Raw genomic sequence first — 22,466 nt, forward strand, 5'->3', positions numbered from 1 at the left:
ACGGCTGATTTGGTGATGGGAAAGGGAGGAAGAGGCTGAGGGCTATTTACATTTATGGATAGGGAGTAACTGAAAGCTGCAAGAGTTTGTTACTTGGCTGGAAAGAAGGAGCCTTAAGGCTGCCTTATGTTGGCTGCCATCCCTGCAGCATTCTTTAACTGATTTGGAGTTTTGTGCTGCCTTGTACTTTGATTCATTCATGGATTTTGTCTCTTTTGCAGGTGCACACTAGAGGTGGCATTGTGGGGGCTGATTTCCGGACTATGGCTGGTGGATAAAGGGGTAAGAGCTGCAAAAACTCAGCCTTGCATAGTGCAGCCACTGCGGTGCAAAAATCTGTTGGCTGGACTTGCCCCTTTCGACCAAGCCTTCCTCTTTTCTTTGGAAAGGTAAGGCTACTCATTCCCCTTTTAACACTTCTTTTAGTTGTCTTTATTTCATGCAACTAATTTCTCTTTTTCGTGCACTTTGGCAGGAGCTGCGGCTGGCCAACGAGGTTGTCTTCCCTCGTGGTCTCGCCCTCCCGGCTCGTTCGAAAATCTGTGGCCGAGACGGCCCGGTGACGAAGGCCAAAGTAGCCCTTCGGGATTTCTAAATGTAATAGTGTAGTAGCTCAACTTTTAATTTTCGTCGTCAAAGATTGTAACTTTAGTTTTGAGATTCTGAAAACTGTAATTTGTACCATTTTTCAAGAAATAAAAATACTCTTTCATTCGTTAAATAAAAGCTGGTATTTATTTCTTAAGAATTCTCGAGAATCTAGGTCTCGGCTATTACAAATAGCCTCTCAGTTTCGTTCGCAAATTCTGCGCGTAACTCCACATTTTGCCTCGCTAACTCAGCTTGTTGCCTGTCCGGCTCCGGGAATTTGCTGTCTCTTCATATTCTTCCCAAAAAGGTCAAGGAAAATGCGATCTAAATCTGGATCTACTTCCCCTACAACCCGTAATTCATAGGCTGCTGCCATAACTTGCTCCTATAAACAAACAAAGACATAGTAAGAGGTTGTCCAAAAATTTAAAATTAAATAATCAACTTAGAAGAAGAAAACAGTAAGCATCAGAACCCCCTCGTTTGCAGAACTAAGAGACACAAAATCAATCAAGGTACATGATTCATATCATGTATAATAAGACTTCAAACCAATGCATGCACATGCTATATACGGTCTATTCCAACCAGCGTATGACCCTGCAACTCTATAGAAAGCAATACATAGCTGTCAAATTCAATCTGAAATGGTGCTAAAAGAATTTATCTGCTACTCTCATAAATCAAAAGAGCCAAGAAGACATTTTAAAAAAGGAAATGAGAAGATGGTGAGATTTCCAAACTACAACACCTCTTATTTCAACAGTTATGATATCAACAGTAATCAAGATTCAGATTTGTATATATATACACACACTCACATATATGCTCATCACCATCAGTTCACTCATTCATAACAAACCTTTTATTTCAACAGTAATTATACCAGCAGATGGTAAACCCCTTTCAACACTGCCGTGGTTTTTCATGAAATGTTCACATAGAATCAATCATGGAAGCATAGCATACCATAAATGCAAGGCAGTCCCCATTTTCTTCATTTAAAATCCCAAAGATGCAAGACCAAAAATGGTTTAGTGTAATCATCCCACAACGCATCCGTGAAGTAAGCAGGCCTTCTTTTCCTATTTTTCAGTTTGTAGATATGATCGCCATACTTACGCTTACAACTTTTATGAAAAGCAATTTTGGCGAGATCTTGATTATAGTTCTCAATATTTGCATGTACCTGCAAAATAATATAAAAGAAAAGAAAAAAAGTTAGAACAACATATTAAATAAAATATATAAAAATTCTATAGACTAACCCAACCAATGTTGATAAAGAAAATATTTTCAGTTAATTCTAAGCTACAATTAGAATATCAAGTAAATCCCCCTCGGACTTTTCTATCCAACCTGCTACCGACGATAAGAATAATAATTGCTTCTTCCAATACAATTAAGTCTATATTTTACATCTCATAATTTGATTAACATTAATTAACTATGGTTATCATTTTTAAAGTTTTGCTAGCACCTATTTTGCTCGTCAATTTGCTAGCACCTATTCCTACTCACTAAATCGCTAGCACATGTATATTTTGCACTTTTTGCTAGCATCGTTTGCTCGAAAACTTGCGAGCATTAAATCTGTGCTCGCAAAGCCCCTTGTTTTATTCCTCCCTCCAGAAATGGGTCGTTGTTTACATTTTTCTTGATTTCTGCTGGCAAATTGGCGAGCACCGTGGTGTGCTAGAAAAAAATTGGTAGCAAATGGATGCTTTTTTTTAGTGTGGAGTACATATTAATGAAAATGATATAAACAAAAAATGCCTTTTAGCCGTTAGGAACCATTAATTTATTGATCTTGACAATATACGTTACAACAAAGAAACTATTAATAATTTTTTTAAAGCAATTAAGAATGCTTAATTTGTATTTCTAATATACGAAGCTTTAAAAAAACGCCTTTATTGTTTGTGTCTCAATAAAATTAAATGCAAATGGAAGCGTTCTAAAAATACAAAAGATTAAGTTAATTTTTTCCTAATTTAGAAACACTTTCTTTTGCCTATTAAATTATTGTTACTTTTTAATGCAACTCAATTTTTGTGTCCTTAAAAAATACAATACTAATTTTTTATAGTGAATGTATACATAAACGAATCTCAATTGCAGTCACAAAGGTGGAAATAAAATTTCTGCATAATTTACTTCGACATGTTATAACCTAGTGCACACGAGTGCAAGAATTTGTAATCTAAAAAATTACTCGTACAATAAACTCTACCTTTGACCTCAAACGAGCACATAAGTCCTGCGTTACAGCTTGAGACAGCCAATATGAATAGTTGAATTTCAATTTATTTTACTACTTCATGAAGAATTTTAATAAAGTACTTAAGACAATAAACACCAAACATAGATTAAATTCTGACTAGTTAATGTTACTTTTGAATTTATGAAGCGCATACGATGAGAAAATGGGGATATAATTCATAAAGTTAATATATTTCTGCATTTCACTATAATAAGTTTTTTTTTGGAATAATGTTTTTTTTTCGTTTCTCTGTATTTTTTTGTTTTCCTAATTCCACATACCACTAGTTCCCTGTTCCTTCTTGGATAAGGTGGGTAATCACATGTGATGATTTTGTACTGTGTGGAATGCCTTAGACTTTTGGGTTTGGCACTTCATATAACGTGAATTGACTTTCCAATTATTAGCTGTCTGCATGCATGTCGTCCAACTCTACATCACCATTGTTGACCAAATCATAAATTGACTTTCCTACTATATTTATAATAATAAATAGAAACCGAATTATCCAAGTTGGAGTAATAGTTGAATTTGTAAACACACAATTGCCTATTCTGGCTAAGTAACGTTGAGTAGTTGTTAGTCCATACGCGGTTATAGCAGCCAATACAGACTCCATCCCACCAATTTACATTGTAGTACTAGTACTTTTTTGCTCTATATATATTCATCACAATCAATTACTTCTCCTCACTCATCTTCACTCCAATTAAATTTCACAACAATCATTTGCACTAATCGTATAATTAGTACATCACATCAAATATCTCCACTCTTTCTCTTCAAAATGATTGCTAGGTTTGTTATTCCTATACTCTCTCTAATGGTGCTGCTAAGCAGCATCTCTAGTGAAGCACAACTCTCAGCGACGTTCTACGACGCTACATGCCCCAATGCACCCAAAATCATCCGCAACTCCATCCGCCGCGCTATTTCGGCCGAGCGGCGGATGGCGGCGTCTCTCATCCGCCTCCACTTCCACGACTGCTTTGTTCAGGGCTGCGATGCTTCAATCTTGCTGGACGAGACCTCCACCATCCAGTCTGAGAAGACGGCATTTCCCAACGTAAATTCCGCCAGAGGATACGAGGTTATCGAGGCCGCCAAGCGCGAGGTCGAGCGCGCTTGCCCCGGCGTCGTCTCTTGCGCTGACGTGCTCACCTTAGCCGCACGCGACGCCTCTGCTGCTGTAAGCATTCCAAGAAGTTAAACATACATAATCATTAATCGTTATTCATCCATGACTAAATTAATTGTTGAAAATTTATGCAGGTTGGTGGTCCATCATGGAGCGTGAAACTGGGAAGAAGAGATTCCACCACCGCTAGCCGTGACGTGGCCAACACCGATCTCCCGAGTCCGTTTTCCGGCCTTCAAGTTCTTATTGACGCTTTCGACAAAAAGGGTCTTAATGCAAGAGACATGGTTGCTCTATCTGGTAAGTAAAATTGCTGGGTTACAAACTCATCCCATATTAGAGAATGAGAAGAGTTGGAATCATGACTATATAAGTGTTGTTCAACCCCAATTAATTAAGTCACCCAAAAACAAAGCGAATAATATCAAACTAATGTGCAAAGTATATAATGGGTTGCTATTTGATATATGTAGGAGCGCATACATTAGGTCAATCCCAATGCTTCTTGTTCCGTGGAAGAATATACAGCAACGGTACTGACATTGATGCCGGCTTTGCTAGTACCAGGAGGCGGGGCTGCCCCCAGACCGGCGGCGACAGCAACTTGGCGGCGCTGGATTTGGTGACGCCGAATTCATTCGACAACAACTACTTCAGGAATTTGGTGCAGAGGAAGGGACTGTTGCAGTCGGATCAAGTTCTCTTCTCCGGATCAACGGCCTCCATCGTGTCTCAGTACAGTGGAAATCCGAGAACTTTCGCTGCCGATTTTGCGACTGCAATGATCAAGATGTCGGAGATTGAACCAACTGTCGGACAGAATGGAATCATAAGAAGGGTTTGCAGCGCAATCAACTGATAACTCATCTCTCTCTTAGTATTTGTTTTTATTGTATGCATGCACATTGCAATGCATGCAGTCGCCAATATATTTCCCAAGTGTTGTTTCACAATGAATATCTTCTTTTTCGCTAGCTCTAGCATATCATGTGATTTTGTAATATAATTTATAGGAGTACCACCAATCAATGAATTATTCGTTTTCATTAACTAGTCTCCAGTTCTTTATTTCATGTATATGTGTATGTAAAAGGTAATTAACTATCTGAATTTGTTTTATACATCCTCTTTCTATATAACAGTGGCAGAGCCTCACATTTCACGTGATCAGGCCAATACGACATTTCACAGTCTCCTCCGTTCGAATAAACTGAACTCCACTAACAGAAATTTAACAAATTAATAATCAACATCTTATCTTTATTATAATTTCTATACACTAAACTTTAAAAAATAGAAAATATAGAGAAATGATTTAGCATTTCTGTCTATTTATGTTTATTTTTTGAATTTATTATTTTAATAGTATGTGTTATATATATCTAAACAAATTTATGCTATAATCAACTACTCCATAATTGATTTATTATTAAAATTTAACGCTTTCAAAAAATTTATGCTCTAGTTATGAAATAATCAACATAATATAACTTGTAAAACTGTAATTTTCTAATGCATAAAGAGTTGGCCGTTTTGTTACAAAAGAATTAAGACTGAAGAAAGATAAAAATAAAGTATTATAAGCACTTCGAATATGCATTGTGTGAATCACTAAAGTACTACTCCCTCCGTCCCATAAAAGATGTCTCACTTTCCTTTTTAGTTTGTCCAATTAAAAATGTCATATTTCTATTTTTGGAAAAAATTCTCTCCCACATTAATATAAATATTATATTTTCTCTCTCCACTTTACACTCAAAACAAAACCTCCTAAAATATTATGTCATTTCAGCGTCTTTTATGAGATGGAAGGAGTATATATATTAAGTCTAGATATGTGTGTGTACACTATATGCATGTCGCAGTCAAAAGCTTCCACATATTACAATTATAATTCCCACATCCACTACCCACCAAATCATATTTACTTGACCATCTCATAATAAGCATAGATATATCCTAATATAATAAGAATACCCATCGTGGACATAAATATCTGGCAAAAAAAATCGGAATATAATATGGACAATCGAGAAAGAAAAATGATAGGTCCTGGATGCCTATCGATTTTGAGAGAGCACACATATATTAGGAATTGTAGATGAGAAGATGAGAAACCCTAGTAGTGATACTAAGGTTTATCGTGAATGAAGAAGAATATGAATAGAGTTTATTCTTTATTCTCCCATGTTTTTTTTACCTCTATTGGATCCTATTATCTATAGGATCTGACCCTGCTTGATTCGACTTTACGATTCGGGATAGAATCAAAAAGAAAACCAAAGAAGATTATCTCTAACCTAATTAATGAAAATAACAAGATCATATTTATTTAGTGCTATAATCTTGGTATTTTTTGGGTCGATCGGTTCCTGTATGATTCGGATGATCGCGGCTGCTCTTGGGAACGGTGGCTTTGGGCTTACCTTGCTCGATTCGGAGGTGGCCTGGCTGTAGGATGGGGCCGAGGTGCGAGGTCCCTATCAAAAAATGTATTAGACGAAAAGAATTTAATTTGCCATGTAAAGAGTAGATGTGGATAATGAAGAATATCCAAAAAAAGGAATAAGGAACAAAGATAATGAAGGAGAATTTGCAAAGAAGAGTAAAGATAGAAGTGCATATCGGTCGGTTAACTTTTGATGGGAATAAAACAGTTCTAATGTACTAAAATTTTAAGCGCAGTCATAAATGAAAATATCTATAGGAGTAGTAATTCTGTTTTAAAGCGTAATCACAAATACTTTTTTGTTTAAATTGTAATTTATTGACAACCTAGCGCGTTAAAATAGTACTATAAAAAATACATATTAAATTTTTCCGAGAGTTGTAAAGTTCAATTGGAATTTCGGAAATAACTTCAGAATATTCCGACACTAACTGGGCCATAGTCCTACGTACAGCCGATTGCCAACAGGCCCACATCCTAATTCTCAAACTATGTTTCTTAATTATGAAAAGAACTAAAATAACTTAATTTTAAAAATAACCTAATACACCCCTACCAGTAATTCTACAAAACTACCTTTATAAAGGAAAAAAAGCCTTTAAAAATAACCTAATACACTCCATAAAAGATTGTTTCCCCACCCACTACTACCAGTGATTATGGATAATTACTATGTGAACAACACAACGTGATTGAATATGGATGATTAGTTTTGTTAGTTTATTGCATACTTATTATATAAAATTTGACTTAATAAAGTAGTGGATTGCGGAGATCTGAGTCATATGGTAATAAGTTTTGTTAATTTATTTCATAATTTTGGCTTAAAACAAGAAGTTGATGGCGAGATCCGATTCATCTGACGGTCAAGCCGAGGCGAATTAATTAAAATACGTGTGCGTCACAGAATAATACATCAATTATTTTACTAATTTTTTTCACTTTTATAGATACCACTCTTTTTTTTCTCTCACTTCCCCAATACTCGACACGCTTCCTTCAATTTCTACGTAGGCATCTCTCTCCAACATTTTCACTTGCACATTGCTATTGGCTGTTCATCCGTTTGATTTATTTCTGCTGCTGAATTCTCACAGATTGTTTTCAGTCAAGATGGGAGCGTTTAAGGTTACCCGCGTCCAGACTTCTCCAATCGATGGCCAGAAGCCTGGGACTTCTGGTCTCAGGAAGAAGGTTTGATTTTGTGTATTTTTTGCGTTTTTTTCTGATTTGTGATGATTCTCGTTCTGTTCCGTATGGCTACTGAATTTTATAGGAAATGGATGGATCCTCAGCATGAATTGATGCTCCGATCGGATCTATGCATTTTCTATATACATGAATGTGTGTTTGTGTGTGTATTTGGTGACATCGTCGGCTGGACAAGTGTTCTGGTATTTATATGATGCTCTGTTTATGCGAAAAGTTATGTATTCCATAGACATTTAATCGGCGGGGCTGATGTTTAGTATGATTGCAGGAGTGAGCTTTAGATCTGATAAACCTAGTAATAGTATTGTTTATGTTTGTGCTGTGATTAAAAAGGAAAAATCTATTTTTGTACAAATGCCAAGCCAAGCTGGTGTGCTAAGTCTATATTTTTAGTTTCCAAATTCATCCTGTTCTAAGAATCAGGATTTGAGAGCTGTTCTGGTGGAAGGCATGGTTTTGCATATTGTGAAACTGATCATAGTGAAGTATCAGGATCAGTCTTCGGATGAGCTCCCGCCCCCTCTCCCACTCCAGAAACATGAATTATATCTGACAGACTCAGAACCAAAACATACTAATTTTTCATCCATTATCATTTAACTGAATTTATGAACTTTATAATTCCTCAAAAACAATTTGAAGAGTAGGAAGGTGGATGTCTTGGTTTTAAAAATACTTCGGCAATGTAAATAGGGTGATTTGGACTAATGACACGTGTGCTTGGTCCTCTAGAAGCTATCCCTAAGGATATGCCTGCATTCTTTATTGTTGTAGAAACTTTTAACTGCATCAGGATGATAACATTCATTAGAAATTAAACAGTTTTTTTAGCTTCTGCGAGTGAGGCATAAGCCTGATGCATAGAATGCTGTATCTGTAGAACTTAGATAACTGGCCTGATATATCCTTACATGTATTTTTTTTTAACTATACCTATTAAGACTCAGTAGATGTCTGGGAAACAAGATAACATGGTTTGATAAGATGACCTTTAGATTGTCTCTTTCTCTTTGCCAACAGAAAGATAGGAAAGGCTCTAGGTACTAGTATTGCAGTTTTAGGACGTCTGAGTCTGATGGATTCGAATGTTTACCATATCAATTCTTCCAAATATCTCAAGTTCTTCGGAATCTGAACTGATATGTGAATACTAAATCGAAATTACTTTTATCATGATTTATGAGAAATCATAACCTTCTCATATGATGTCTATATAAATTTGAATTTTCCCCTTTCATGAGATTTGATTTTTGTACTCTACTTTAATTCTATTAATTTCTTGAAACTAAATGTGAAATCATCTTTTTAAAAGTTAATTCACATGACTATGATTTCTGGATTTTATCCAGATACTTTTCCAATTTTTTGTTCAAGGGGTTTCCTCTCAGAATTCTGAGTGAAATGGAAGTGAATTCAGGGATCACATTATTTTTGCATGAAGCATAGGAAGTCTTATTTTCACCATTTTTGCATGAAGCAGAGGAGTATGTAACAACAATGTTTCATTGTTGCTACCCATGTTCGTCATGGTGTTTCCCAGATCACATATGATTGGGAGTCACAAAAGTTAGCTTTCAGATTTCAATCAGAAAGACAGAAGGCCACCATATTTTCAAGCGACTTGTTGTAGCAAGAACTATTATCTTTTTTTAAATGTCTTAACTTAGTCTTGCTAATAATTTCTGATTTTTTCAGAATGGGTCTGCATTATAAGTACATTTATATGTTCTTTGTGTTTTAAAAGCTGTGCAAAGTTGTTTTTTGTTGTTGATTCTGGAATAAGTATTTGGAATGCATGGTTCAGGTGAAGGTATTCGTGCAACCCCATTACTTGCAAAATTTTGTCCAGTCTACTTTTAATGCCCTTGGAGCTGATAAGATGAAAGGTACTCCCATATCTTTTAGCATTTGCGTACTCTTGGTTTTCTTTGATATGGTGTGATTTTAAAATTGAGATGCACAATTTACTCTTTGACAAGCAAATATTAAGATGGAGTGATGGACAAATGGACACATGATTTATACCATTATATGCAAAAATTGCAAAAGTACCTCTGTTTGCTTCAAAGCAGCAACCTCAAAAAACTTAGATGTACTGTACTTACTTTTTATGCAAGCAATTAGAAATTATAGCTTTGTTTGCATACAATATACATGTAATGATACTCTCAATAGTATTCTTGTCATTGTACATTTGTATGCATAATGATTGAGATTTTCTAAGTAAGTGGCAGGCACTATTCTATCATAGTTTGTTTGATAATGTCTATGTTACCTCATAAATTATCAATTGGTAACAATCATAATAGATACATTAGCTTTTGAGATTGTCTACTGGGCAAGGAGTTATGTCATTTTTATAACTATCTGATTTTCTTAGTACTATTTAATATTTGGAGTAGATTTCCATGCAGTTCTTTGAACTGATTCTTAATATTTGTTGCTAGTTTTCATACCCTAGCAGACACACCAGCTCTAGTTTTCTCTTTTACAGTCAAGTTTTTATAGTTCATGCTGAAAACTCCTCAGGTGCAACACTTGTTGTCTCTGGTGATGGCCGCTACTATTCGAAGGATGCTATCCAGGTGAGATGCATTGTCACTTTATGATACAGTCATCATTGGTAGGTCTATTAGAGTGAAACATATGTGAGTACACCAGTGTTGTCAAAACGTCATTTGGGTCGCTCGGGTCACAGCCAGCACCGCCTCAACTTGGGTGGGTTGATCGAGATACGGGGTCGCGGCTGGGGCGGCTGGGTCGGCGGGGGCGACTGGGTTGATACTGTGGGTTGTGAGTCGCAGTCAAATGAAGAAGAAAGGAAATTGAAGAAGATGAACAGTCCCATAATATTTAAATACTACTAATAAATGGAATACAACATGTACACTTCTAGATTACATAAATGATTTATTAAATAGTCGTGCAGGTCTGCTGGTGCACGTTCTCCTATGATAATTAATAGGCAGTCTCATTCTCTCTCATTACTCATAAACACTACTAGTAATATTTAACACATGGAGTACTCCAACTCTCTCTCTCGTACTCGGCTCTTCATTTCTTATAAATACATTATCTATATTATAATAAGAGCACAAACCTTTCTATAGCTTATTTATATTAAAAAGAATGCAATGGTGGGTCAATAAAAATAAAAGTTCAGCATGTTATGCAATTTGTGCACTATTAGCATGTCCGATTCGTGGGTCTCTCGACCCAGTCGACTCGTCGACCCGCGACCCGAAATTTTACTCAATCGCCCCGGTGCGACCCGTGACCCTAACAACACTGGAGTACACTCATTGGTCCTATAAATTCTAAAAAATAAACCGAGTAATGGAAGTGGACAAGAAAGTAGCTCTTTCGGTGAAAAATGTTACGTCTTCAGTTTTTGACTTCTAGAACTCACTTGTGACCCTAAGCTTTTTATGTATTGTTTGATCTCAAATAAGGTATAAGTTCTAAGTAGTTGTATCCAATGTTAGATCATCATCAAAATGGCTGCTGCAAATGGAGTAAGGCGTATATGGGTTGGTCAGAACGGGTTACTATCTACTCCTGCTGTTTCTGCTGTTGTACGTGAAAGAGTAGGCGCTGATGTGAGTATTGACCTTTTACTTCCTCTGTAAAAATCTTAAACAATGAAACATTAAACACTTAACATCTTGAACTTTCGCAGGGCTCCAAGGCAAATGGGGCATTTATACTTACAGCAAGCCACAACCCAGGGGGGCCAAATGAGGTGTGCGCCTGAATTACTTCTTTTTTACTTTACCCCTGGTTGTCATTATTGGAATGCTTGTATAGTCTTGTATTTTGCTCCAGTACATCATTGAGTCAGTTTCAATGTCTAGTGGTTATGCTTGTTTTCTAGCAACGCCTTGCATCAAGGTCAGTGCGAGGAACTTAGTATTCCTTCCAGGTTTCCTTGCTGTTTCTTTTCAATATTTTTCTGTTAAATGACTCAAGTTTATTATTGTATATCACTATGGTAGAATGTTCTAGTCAAAGACTATCTTCAGAAGGATATTCTCTTTCTTTGTTGTCTTGGTCACTCATTAATGGACATGTTGTGCTAAAACTGGCTCCTTAATTCAATTTCCTTATCTGTCTTCTCTTTGTTTGCTAGGACTTTGGAATCAAATACAACATGGAAAATGGTGGACCTGCTCCAGAAGGGGTCACTGATAAGATCTATTCAAACACCACCACGATTAAGGAATATTTGATTGCTGAAGGCCTACCTGATGTATGATTTGTTTCATGGAAGTGCATATAATGATATACTATATTAGTATATTATATGTATGTATATTATGCGCCCAAATATGCACACTTGTGGCAGAATTACCTTTCCTTTTATCCCCTAACAATATTAAAACGAAATTGCAGGTGGATATCTCCAAAATTGGATTAAGTAACTTTACTGGTCCTGACGGGCAGTTTGACGTTGATGTTTTTGATTCAGCAAGTGACTATGTCAAATTGATGAAGTACGTATCTCGATAGGATTGCATAAAGCTCATTTTCCCATTAAGTATATGTTATATGATTTCCTTGAAGGGAAGGGATTGGTGCAAAATATGGTTTGATCCATCTTACATTAAATACTCTCTCCATCTCACTACAAGTGATTGATATTTCTTTTTTGGTTGTCCCACTACAAGTGATCAATTTTTGTTTTTAGCAAAAAGCAACCCATTTACTCTCTTCTACTTTATTCCCTCTTTACCTTTTTATTTTATTCTCTCTACTGCTTTATTCTCTCTCCACTTAACTCAATATCATTTTCTTAAATCTCGTCCCGTGCCCAAAAGAAGTCTATCACTTGTATTGGGACGGAGGGAGTATGTACATGATATCTTTGGTGTTGTACATACTCCCTCCGTCCCATATCATTGGAGTACATATTTGGTGACGTAACTCAATATTATTCTCTGTCCAATCTTTGGTGCTGTACATATTCTCACTAAGCTGTGCTGCACTTTTGTCATACTTATTGTTTTCCAGGTCTATTTTTGATTTCCAGAGTATCAAGAAGCTACTGTCATCTCCGAAATTCACTTTCTGGTATCCTATGACTTCAAATTTGATGCCATTTCTGCAAAAAATTCAAACTGATTGTTTGGATGAGGCCTATTCCGATTCCATTATTTATGCTTTGCATTTTGTAGCTATGATGCACTTCATGGCGTTGCTGGAGCTTACGCTAAACGCATATTTGTGGAAGAGCTAGGTGCAAAGGAAAGCTCTTTGCTTAATTGTGTACCCAAGGTAAAATTTTTTATTCAAAAAAGTTGTATGTATATAGTAAATTTCTTAAATCCCGTCCCGTGCCCAAAAATTTGCATGATTTTATACTGTCTTCTGCAGGAAGATTTTGGTGGAGGACATCCTGATCCTAATCTGACGTATGCAAAAGAACTAGTAGCTCGTATGGGATTGAGCAAGACAGACAACAATCCGGACCCGCCAGAGTTTGGTGCGGCTGCTGATGGAGATGCCGACCGCAATATGGTTCTTGGAAAAAGGCTGGTTTTCTAAAATAATATGCTGATTTTGAACATCAATTTTACTTAATTCTTATTCTGAATCAGTCTTATTTTGATTTCAGGTTCTTTGTTACTCCATCTGATTCTGTTGCTATTATAGCTGCAAATGCTGTACAGGCGATACCCTACTTTTCTGGTGGTCTAAAAGGAGTTGCAAGGTTCTGATCCTGCTTTTGCTTTTCCTGAACTTTTCTCTTTGATGCTATTAGTTGACTCCTGGAAGCCGATGCATCATTTCTTTCCCGTTATCTTTATCTTAAATGACACGAGTCATTCTTCTCTCATTATATTTTTCTTAATTGAAAGTCTTTTAGAAGATGAAATCTTATATGCTCCATTATTCTCCTCAGGAGCATGCCCACATCAGCTGCTCTTGATGTCGTAGCTAAGCACTTGAATCTGAAATTTTTTGAGGTACTATATGAAATGAATATTTATAAAATGGTCATGGATTGGTTTTAGAGGTGTACTAATGTTATCTCTGTGAACTGTGAAGGTTCCAACCGGATGGAAATTTTTTGGCAACCTGATGGATGATGGACAGTGTTCAGTTTGTGGTGAAGAAAGTTTTGGAACTGGTAAGATCTATGTTTCATACAGAACCATTGAAGGAAGCAATGTCCTTAAGCATTTTTATTAATATTTATTAACAGGCTCGGACCACATCCGCGAGAAAGATGGAATATGGGCTGTGTTAGCTTGGCTAGCTATTATTGCCTATAAGAACAAAGACAATCTCGAGGGAGATAAACTCGTCACTGTTGAAGACACAGTGCGCCAGCATTGGTCCACATATGGGCGTCACTATTACACTCGATACGATTATGAGGTGTGGATATATGCCGTGTTTTTCCCTCCTCTTTAAGTGCTTATTGCTTTGAGGAATGTATTAGTTTATATATTTTGTTCATTAATTCTTTTTCCCCATGCAATGAAGAATGTTGATGCTGGTGGTGCCAAGGAACTGATGGCTTATTTGGTCAAGCTGCAATCAAACCTAACCGAAGTCAACAAGTAAGCCTCCTGCCTCTCTTCCATTCTCCCCTCAAAAGTCAAAACTAAAGCTTCTCTCACACTTTTGGCATCCCGTTTACATTTGTTCCTAGACTTTTCTCTGCCGCAGTAAGAATTCACTTGCAAGTAAAAAGTCTTAAGTAGTTGGTTTCAACTGCTACCATGTAGCTTGAGATTGATTTGAGTAATAATCTATTCTGCCACTTTTGTAGTTGTAGTCTTAATTCGATTTACTTGTATACATATGTTCCCACAGCATTATAAAGGGGATTCGGCCAGATGTTTCAAATGTTGTCAATGCTGATGAATTTGAGTACAAGGATCCTGTTGATGGTTCAATTTCAAAGCATCAAGGAATCAGATACCTATTTGAAGATGGATCTCGATTGGTAAGTTACTCCGTCAAATATCTGTAAACACAGTTTCAGGAACTTTTCAACTATCCCATACATTTAGTATATGAATGTATTAGGATCACTTGAAAGTACTGAGTTATATACACTTATGATTCACTAGGTTTTCCGACTCTCTGGAACTGGTTCAGAAGGTGCTACTATCCGTCTCTACATAGAGCAGTACGAGAAGGACCCAAACAAGATTGGGAGAGATTCGCAAGATGCGCTTGCTCCTCTTGTAAGTGCTAGATTTAACATCCAAGAACAGTCTTCTACAGTGCAAGCCAAGATGCATACACTCAATGGATTGTATTCTTCCTATGCAGGTTGAGGTTGCTCTTAAGCTGTCTAAGATGCAAGAATACACTGGCCGATCTGCTCCCACTGTTATTACATAGATGCTGCAGACACGGTGCTGAGGAGTTTGTTTGATCTCATATCCATCATTTACATAATTTTGTTGCGAAAAATAAGCAATGCAATTAACTTTACAAGTTCGGCATTGTATGTGCACTTGCAGGAAACCGAGTTATGAACACGGTCTATGTACCTTGCTATGAGGGTTATGAATTTGAGTATAATCTTAGCCCTACTATTTGGTATCTGCTTTATGTTAAGGTAAAATAATTGTACTTATTTAAAAATTAAATCAAAATCAAGGTAATAAAACAGAGGGATTTTGATCTCTTAAAATTGGAAATACCAACGTAAAAGCAATTACAACATACTTAGTACATTTGTAACTTCCCAATCTAGCACAAAAATTAAACGCAAATCACACATTTGCATCGTATAACTGCAACACATTCAATTGTCCCTTAATCTAACCAACTTATCACAGGCCAGACGTAAACGGCACACCGGTTGCCGGAATCCACGAGTCCCCGGCGAGGAAATTCCGGGCGGAGAATATTCTTGCCTCAGCCGCATGTCGTATACGATGAAACCCCGGCCATTTAACCCTCCCCACAGTACTCCCACCAAGACCACTATTCATATACTCACCATAATACAGAGTAGCCAAACCAAAATCTCCACTCCACGGCAGCCACCCGGCCGGGTCAATCAACCCATCGATCACACACTTGGAAAACACAGTCCTCGAATATTCCTTCCACGGCCTCCCTAAATAGCTCTTGTACAAACTTTGAACCCGCCTGAGGTCCGGCGCCGCCGTGATGACCGAGTTTTGGATGACAATGCCGGTGTTCTCGTTTGGGTCTTTTCTCCCTTGCGCGGTGACGGTGTTTTTCTGGTTGATGATCGATCTCCGGACGTAGATGTTGCAGTTTTGGAGGAGCGCCACCGCGTCGCCGAAGATGAAGTCGATAGTGCCGTAGATGTCGCAGTCGCGGTAGAACTGGCGCTGGGAGTGGACGTAGAGGGTGTCTTGGTAGCCCTGGAAGCTGCACTCGAAGAAGACTGAGAAGTCGGAGCTCGACCGCAGGGCCACGGCTTGGTGTTTGTGGGGCCCGGCCGTGTTTTCGAATGTCATGCCCCGGGCGATGAACCCTTTGCCGGAGACGGCTGCATTTATACATATAGTAATTTTTTTTAATTTATGATTAATATAAATTTAAATTGGAAATTGGTGGATCATATATTTGGACATATAAAAGTTTTTTGTCCTTATTATTGATGGGGTTGTTATTGTTAATTTTCAAAGATGTGAGGAAAATAGGGTCAATTTATGTTTGGAATAAAAATTCAGCGGTCCACACATATTGTCTTGAAGACTATAAGCATGTAACTTGTGACGTGTTCAATTCTAATTAAGTTGATAAAATAACGTATTAATTAAATTAATAAAAGAATTGTGATTAAATTGAGATGATGATAATCTCACCAAAAGTTGCAGAGCGGAAAGTGGTGAAGCCATCTTTAACACTTCTATCACCACTAACAATAGTTGCATCAATTCCATCTCCGATCAACATCAAATTCTTCATTGATCTCTTGATCTCAACGTTTTCTCTATAAACACCCTTTTTCACATATATAACAAATCTCCTCAATCCTCCTCCTCCTCTTCTCTTAGCCGCAGCCAACCCCTCAGAAATCGTCGTGTAGTCACCGGAGCCGTCTTGGGCCACCACCACATCGGCCTTCACGGATGACCGGAGCAGCCTCCTATCACGGGCCGAAACCCAATCAGGAAAATGGTCACTATCTCTCTTCTGATTAGAGGTAGATGGAGAAATGGCCTTGTTGATGGCTAGTGAATTAGCTAGGGTTTTGGAGAAGTCACCAAGCATGAGTTGTAAGGATTCCAATTGTGAGGACTTGTTGAAATCAAGAAATCCACTATGGCATGTTTGCTCGTTGGCGATGGCCGCACTCAACCATGTTTGTGCATCGAATGCATCGATTTTTGAGTCGATCGAGCGGTTGAGTTGATGGATTGTGTCTTGATAGAGCTCCAAGCAATCACTCCACGCTGACCGCCCTAGCTCATCGAGTGAGCTCGAATCCATCTCGGAGATGAGCTTATGGGCATTTGTAGCTTGTGCTAGGGTTTCCTTAAAGCTTAGCCGGCCTAAATCGACGTCGTTTTCGTCTAGGGTTTTACGAGGGGAGGTGGTTTGGAGAGTGTTGCATAGTTCGGGGTGAGGTGTGTAGGTGCAAATTGAGGTTGCATTGCCACATTTTGCCAACCTAAAATGTAGCAAAAGTATGTGAAAGAATAGGAATGTGGCAATAATAGAAATTTGTTTATCCATGAAGAGAAAGAGAGGGAGGGGAGAGATTTTGTGTTGAAGCCAAATAATGTTACAAACAATTATAGGATGAATCTAATGCAGAATTTTCTCGTAATATTTATAGAGGCAGCTTTGAAGTTGGCACCATTCGCTTCTATTAATTCAATTATATTTATTTTTATGTGTGAACAATACGAAGTTTAGTCAATCAATGGATTGAAAGTGTACACGAGGTTGGAGTTTTAATTTGTAGTAATTTATCTATATAGTTTAAAAGAAATGATTATGACGAAAATCACAACACGATAATATGCATTTTCTCCATAATAAGTATGTGTGTGCATGGGTATATCTTCAAAAAACAAGAAATGATTATTTTGTAGGGACCAGGGATTCTATTTGGTAATGGAATTAAAGGAAAAATATATAGGGAGATCCTTCTGTTATCAAATAAAAAATCTAAACTGAACGAAACATCCATGTGAACATATGTTCATTGGAGCTTTTTTATGGTATGCGTGCTATGGAATATGCATATAAAAATAGTATTGAATTCAAAGAATAAAATTATTTGTAAAAGGTAGATTAACCTTATAAAAATACTAGTAGTACAATTTTTATTCTTAGAGCATCAGCAATGGCGCCTGTCCCGGTGAAAGTCCGACCGGCATGCCGACGTCCGCCATTGTGCAAGGTCGCGACGGATACGGACGTCCGCTGCGGATACCGGAGTTCCGCGGCGTTCTGCGGACGCCCGTGCGGACGTCCCGATTTTTATTTTTATTTTTATTTAAAAGTCTATATATACGGCTCGTTGAACTTCATTTCATTCGCACCACTTGTTTTAACAAGTTTCTCTCTCTCTAAATTTCTTTTATATATCCGTAATGGCTGGTAGTGTTAGTGGTAGTGGTGGGCATTATGAACACATGATGCGGCTGATTCATGCACGTGTGCGGGAGGCAGCGGATAGGGAAGAACAAGCAGCCTTGGAGCCGGCGGTACCTCGACCCATCCATCGTCGATCTATAGTACCCCGGGACCACCTCGCTACACACCGTCGGTTGTACGAGGATTACTTCGCTCCGGAGCCACGATATGGGGAGAACATGTTCCGGCGACGTTTTAGGATGGATCGTTCGCTCTTTCTGTGTATCGTGGGCGCTTTAGAGCGTCGATACGGGTATTTCATGGTGCGGAAGGATGCGGCTGGTAAACCCGGCCACACGCCGCTTCAGAAATGCACTGCCACAATCAGGCAGTTGGCATACTGAGGCGCGACCGACATGATCGACGAGTACCTCCACATCGGCGAGACGACTGCCCGCGAGTGCCTGAAGTATTTTTGTCAGGGCGTTAGGGAGATATTCGGGGATAGGTATCTTCGGAAGCCTACCCCCGAAGATTGTCAGGCTCTGCTGGATATGCACGGGAATCAGCACGGGTTTCTGGAAATGTTAGGCAGCATAGATTGTATGCACTGTGAGTGGAAGAACTGCCCCGCTGCCTGGAAAGGGATGTACACTACTGGTTTCAAGGGCAAGAATCCCACGATGATCCTTGAAGTGGTAGCTGACTACCGGCTGTGGATTTGACATGCCTATTTTGGAGTAGCCGGGTCTAACAACGACATCAACGTCCTCCAGTCGTCGCCCCTTTTCAACGACCAGTGCATGGGCGTTGGTCCGACCGTCAATTTCGTCGCCAACGGCAACCAGTACAATATGAGCTATTATTTGGCGGATGGGATATACCCTATGTGGCCAGTCTTTGTGAAGACGATCAGATGCCCAACAGATGAAAAGAAGATATATTTTGCGGGTTGTCAGGAGGCAGTGCGCAAGGATGTGGAGCGGGCATTTGGTGTGCTACAGGCTCGATGGGCAGCAGTGAAGGGTCCAGCACGGCTGTGGTATGTTGACAGCATCGCCGACATTATGTACGCATGTATTATCATGCACAACATGATTGTCGAAGATGAAGGTCCAGCAATGACTGATTGGACCAATGATGATGCTGATGTTGTGGGTCCAAGCCACGGCGTGGCCAGTAGCAATGTACGCATGGGGATACCCCACCACGTAGTCGATCGAGTCCGTGCATTTGCCGACATGCGCCAAAAACAAGCCCATATTCGACTCCAGAACGATATTATTGAAGAAGTATGGCAGCAGAGGGGTCGTCGTTGATGTAGTTTTTAATTATTGAAATGTATTTTTTTTAATTTGGTGAAATGTACTTTTCTTTTTTTTATTTAATGGATTTTTTTCTCTATTTGTGTCGAAATTTTAATTCCGATTGTTTAATTTCGGAAATGGTTTAATTTGTGGATTTGTGAATTTTTATTGTTGTGGGAAGTCCGTCGGGATGTCCTTGGGGATGTCCGTCATTGTGCAGTGGGATGTCCGTATGAGGTGGCATCCGTAGTAGAATGTCCGTATGATGCGGCAGAAGGTGTTTTTGGGATGTTCGCGGGGATGTCCGCCGAGACATCCGCACCAATGCTAATGCTCTTAGTGATGTATCGTTTGATAACAAAAGGAATAATTCAACAAGTGCAAGCAATATGAAAAAAATAATATAAAATAAAATTAGGTATATGGAGTGGGATTGGGCTGAATTAATAGCAATGCGTTGGACTTGGCGCCTACTATTAATGAATCCGGATCATTAACTAAATCAGGCATATTTCCAATTGTATATGATTATAGTATTAAAATAATAATTTTACAACTTGATATGGAAAAACACATTTATGATTGAAAATTTATTTATATAAATAAGTACGTAAGATAATATAATTAAAGTCGTAATTTGTTTTGTCGGAATTCTTGATACCTTTTCATTTCCCTTAAAAATATGAGAAAACTATTTTTTGGAGGCACCAAATAATTCAAACTTTAGGTGTGACGATGCATAACAACATTTATAGAAAGTTTCATTTAATTATGGTCCCCCATCAAAATCATATAGTATGTGGTTTAGCAAGTGCCCACGAAGTGTACAACTCGTGAATTTAAGGTTTAAAAAGCTAGTATGAGATAAGGATGTTTACTGATTAAATCCGAGTATATGTATGTGAGCTATAATCAGATTTTTACAAGGTGTGGTTGTTGCTGATTTTGATACCCTCTTCACCCACTTGGCTACGAATCTACGACCACTTATTTATTTGAATATCATTAGACATTAACTAAAAATTGAGAATGTGCATATATATATATATATATATGGGGAGATGATCAAAATAAAAATACATTTAAATCCAGAAATGCAGCCTAAATCTTTGCCATAGGATGAGATGATCTAATAGTCAATAATTAACTAAAAATACGGAAGGTCATAATTAAGTAAATTTAGGTTATATTATAATATTTGGGTTTAATGTCATGCTAAGATCATTTTAGGTCATGCTTTGTTAGCATGACCTAAAAATTAACTAACTATGACCTAAAAGTGTCTTACCTATAATATTGTTCTGCGTTTCTGTATTTAAATATAGTTTGCATATATTAAAACTATATATATATATATACCTGGCTCACATGCCTGCTGCCACGTCGTAATATATATGCATGCTGCCACGTCGTAATATATATGCATGGTTCGTCATTAATTCCCATATTGAGTATTTGGGTTCGATATGCTTAGTTTGATAATCTTTAAGTATGGTAGATTGGTAGAATAAGAGTTTAATGAATTAATTAATAGAGTATAGGATCGATTTAAAAAAAATAGAAAAAGTAAATTGATTTTTAAAATTATGGACATCTTATATATAATATACGTAACTTATTTGCGAACGAATTAAAGTGTTATGCAATATGCATCATTCATGTAATATGCATATTCCGCAGCATACTGAAACTGCACGAATAATGAGTTAATTCTCATTATTTAGTGTTGAAATGACCCTAAATTAAACAGCCCACAAATTGATAAGGCTGGCACAAAATTAATTTGAGCCTCATAAGATTATCCCGAAACGAGTTAATTCACATTATTTACTGTTAAAATGTAAATTTGCGTTACTTTTTTTCCAAACTTTTAACGCCGTACATAAAAGTATATTTTGATTATTTATTTTAAATTTAGAGTGAAATACATTTTTGGTCAAAATTTAGTTATAAAAAATACAAAAATTCTTCCAGTGATATTATATCAATGTTAAGGGATGTCTGGTATTAATATTTTTAGAGAATAAGGAATCCGAATAATATTAGTGCAATGTCTAGGAACTAAAAATGTAGTTCTCTTTTAAATTTATGCTCATTATTTTATCAATTTTATTTTTACACTTATAATAAAAATTATGTGTAAAAGAAATTAATTTTCTTATCATTCTATGAGATATATTAGTTACGAGTTGAAATGTATTTACTTATTACAGATACAAAATTATCAATAAAATGTAATTAGTTAAGATAATTATAAAATGTATTTACTTATTACAGATACAAAATTATCAATAAAAAGTATTAGTTAAAATAATTTAAAATAATTTACCACAGAATCTGAATATTTAGGATTAGTGTTAGAATTTCATAATATAAAAAAATTATAACCCGAACAACTTGTAGCCAAATAGCTGGAAAACAAAAACGGGTTGGCCCAAACCATATCTCTAACCCCCGAATACCCGCTTCATATAAGCATATCCACTTGGAAGTCATATTTATCATATTTAAAATTTCCTAATTAGGTATCCACTTTTTTTTTTTGGTGTATCCACTTATGTCATGATCACTAGTACACAAGCCCATTTTCCGTTGGGACAACTCAATTATGCTCTCAAATTTTGTTATGTAACTTTACCCTATCAGTTTTCTCCATATGAATTTTACTTTTTTTAATCACATTAATTAAATTAAAGAATCATTCTTATTATCTTAAGTGTTTCCCTAGTTAGATTTTACTATTAAATTTTATTTATATGAACACCAAAAATTGTGCCATTTTCATTTCAAAATTGGATATTTATGATTAAAAATTATTTGAAAATGATTATTTTTATAAATAAACATATATTATTTTTATTAATAAAAGTCAATGTTTTTATGAATAAAAATAATAATATTTCTCAAATAAAAAATGACACTTAAAATAATTAATTTTTTGATAAATTAATTGTTGAATTAATAGTATTGAATTTT

The 22,466-nt window shown here is 37.0% G+C and overlaps 3 protein-coding genes across 3 annotated transcripts; 2 read left to right on the top strand and 1 right to left on the bottom strand.

Moving 5' to 3' along the window:
- Positions 1-3,563: 3,563 nt before the first annotated feature.
- On the top strand, positions 3,564-5,042 carry LOC121767679 (lignin-forming anionic peroxidase-like). Its single transcript, XM_042164007.1, has 3 exons — positions 3,564-4,043; positions 4,127-4,292; positions 4,466-5,042. The coding sequence occupies exons 1-3, from the start codon at positions 3,642-3,644 to the stop codon at positions 4,849-4,851; spliced, it is 954 nt and encodes a 317-aa protein (XP_042019941.1). The 5' UTR covers positions 3,564-3,641; the 3' UTR covers positions 4,852-5,042.
- Positions 5,043-7,319: 2,277 nt separating this feature from the next.
- On the top strand, positions 7,320-15,216 carry LOC121768524 (phosphoglucomutase, cytoplasmic-like). The gene is made up of 19 exons (XM_042165062.1): positions 7,320-7,451; positions 7,539-7,635; positions 9,458-9,539; positions 10,183-10,238; positions 11,139-11,252; positions 11,333-11,395; positions 11,783-11,902; positions 12,046-12,146; positions 12,664-12,723; positions 12,828-12,927; positions 13,027-13,184; positions 13,268-13,363; positions 13,556-13,619; positions 13,702-13,783; positions 13,859-14,034; positions 14,143-14,219; positions 14,476-14,608; positions 14,736-14,852; positions 14,941-15,216. Exons 2-19 carry the CDS (start codon positions 7,555-7,557, stop codon positions 15,010-15,012), a joined length of 1,752 nt encoding a protein of 583 aa, XP_042020996.1. The 5' UTR covers positions 7,320-7,451; positions 7,539-7,554; the 3' UTR covers positions 15,013-15,216.
- Positions 15,217-15,449: 233 nt separating this feature from the next.
- Positions 15,450-17,334, bottom strand: LOC121768526 (pectinesterase-like). The gene is made up of 2 exons (XM_042165063.1): positions 16,461-17,334; positions 15,450-16,141 (listed from the first exon to the last, which is right to left on the bottom strand). Exons 1-2 carry the CDS (start codon positions 17,332-17,334, stop codon positions 15,450-15,452), a joined length of 1,566 nt encoding a protein of 521 aa, XP_042020997.1.
- Positions 17,335-22,466: the final 5,132 nt, after the last annotated feature.

This window comes from Salvia splendens, chromosome 15 (genome assembly GCF_004379255.2).
Source record: "Salvia splendens isolate huo1 chromosome 15, SspV2, whole genome shotgun sequence".
Lineage (NCBI taxonomy): Eukaryota > Viridiplantae > Streptophyta > Magnoliopsida > Lamiales > Lamiaceae > Salvia > Salvia splendens.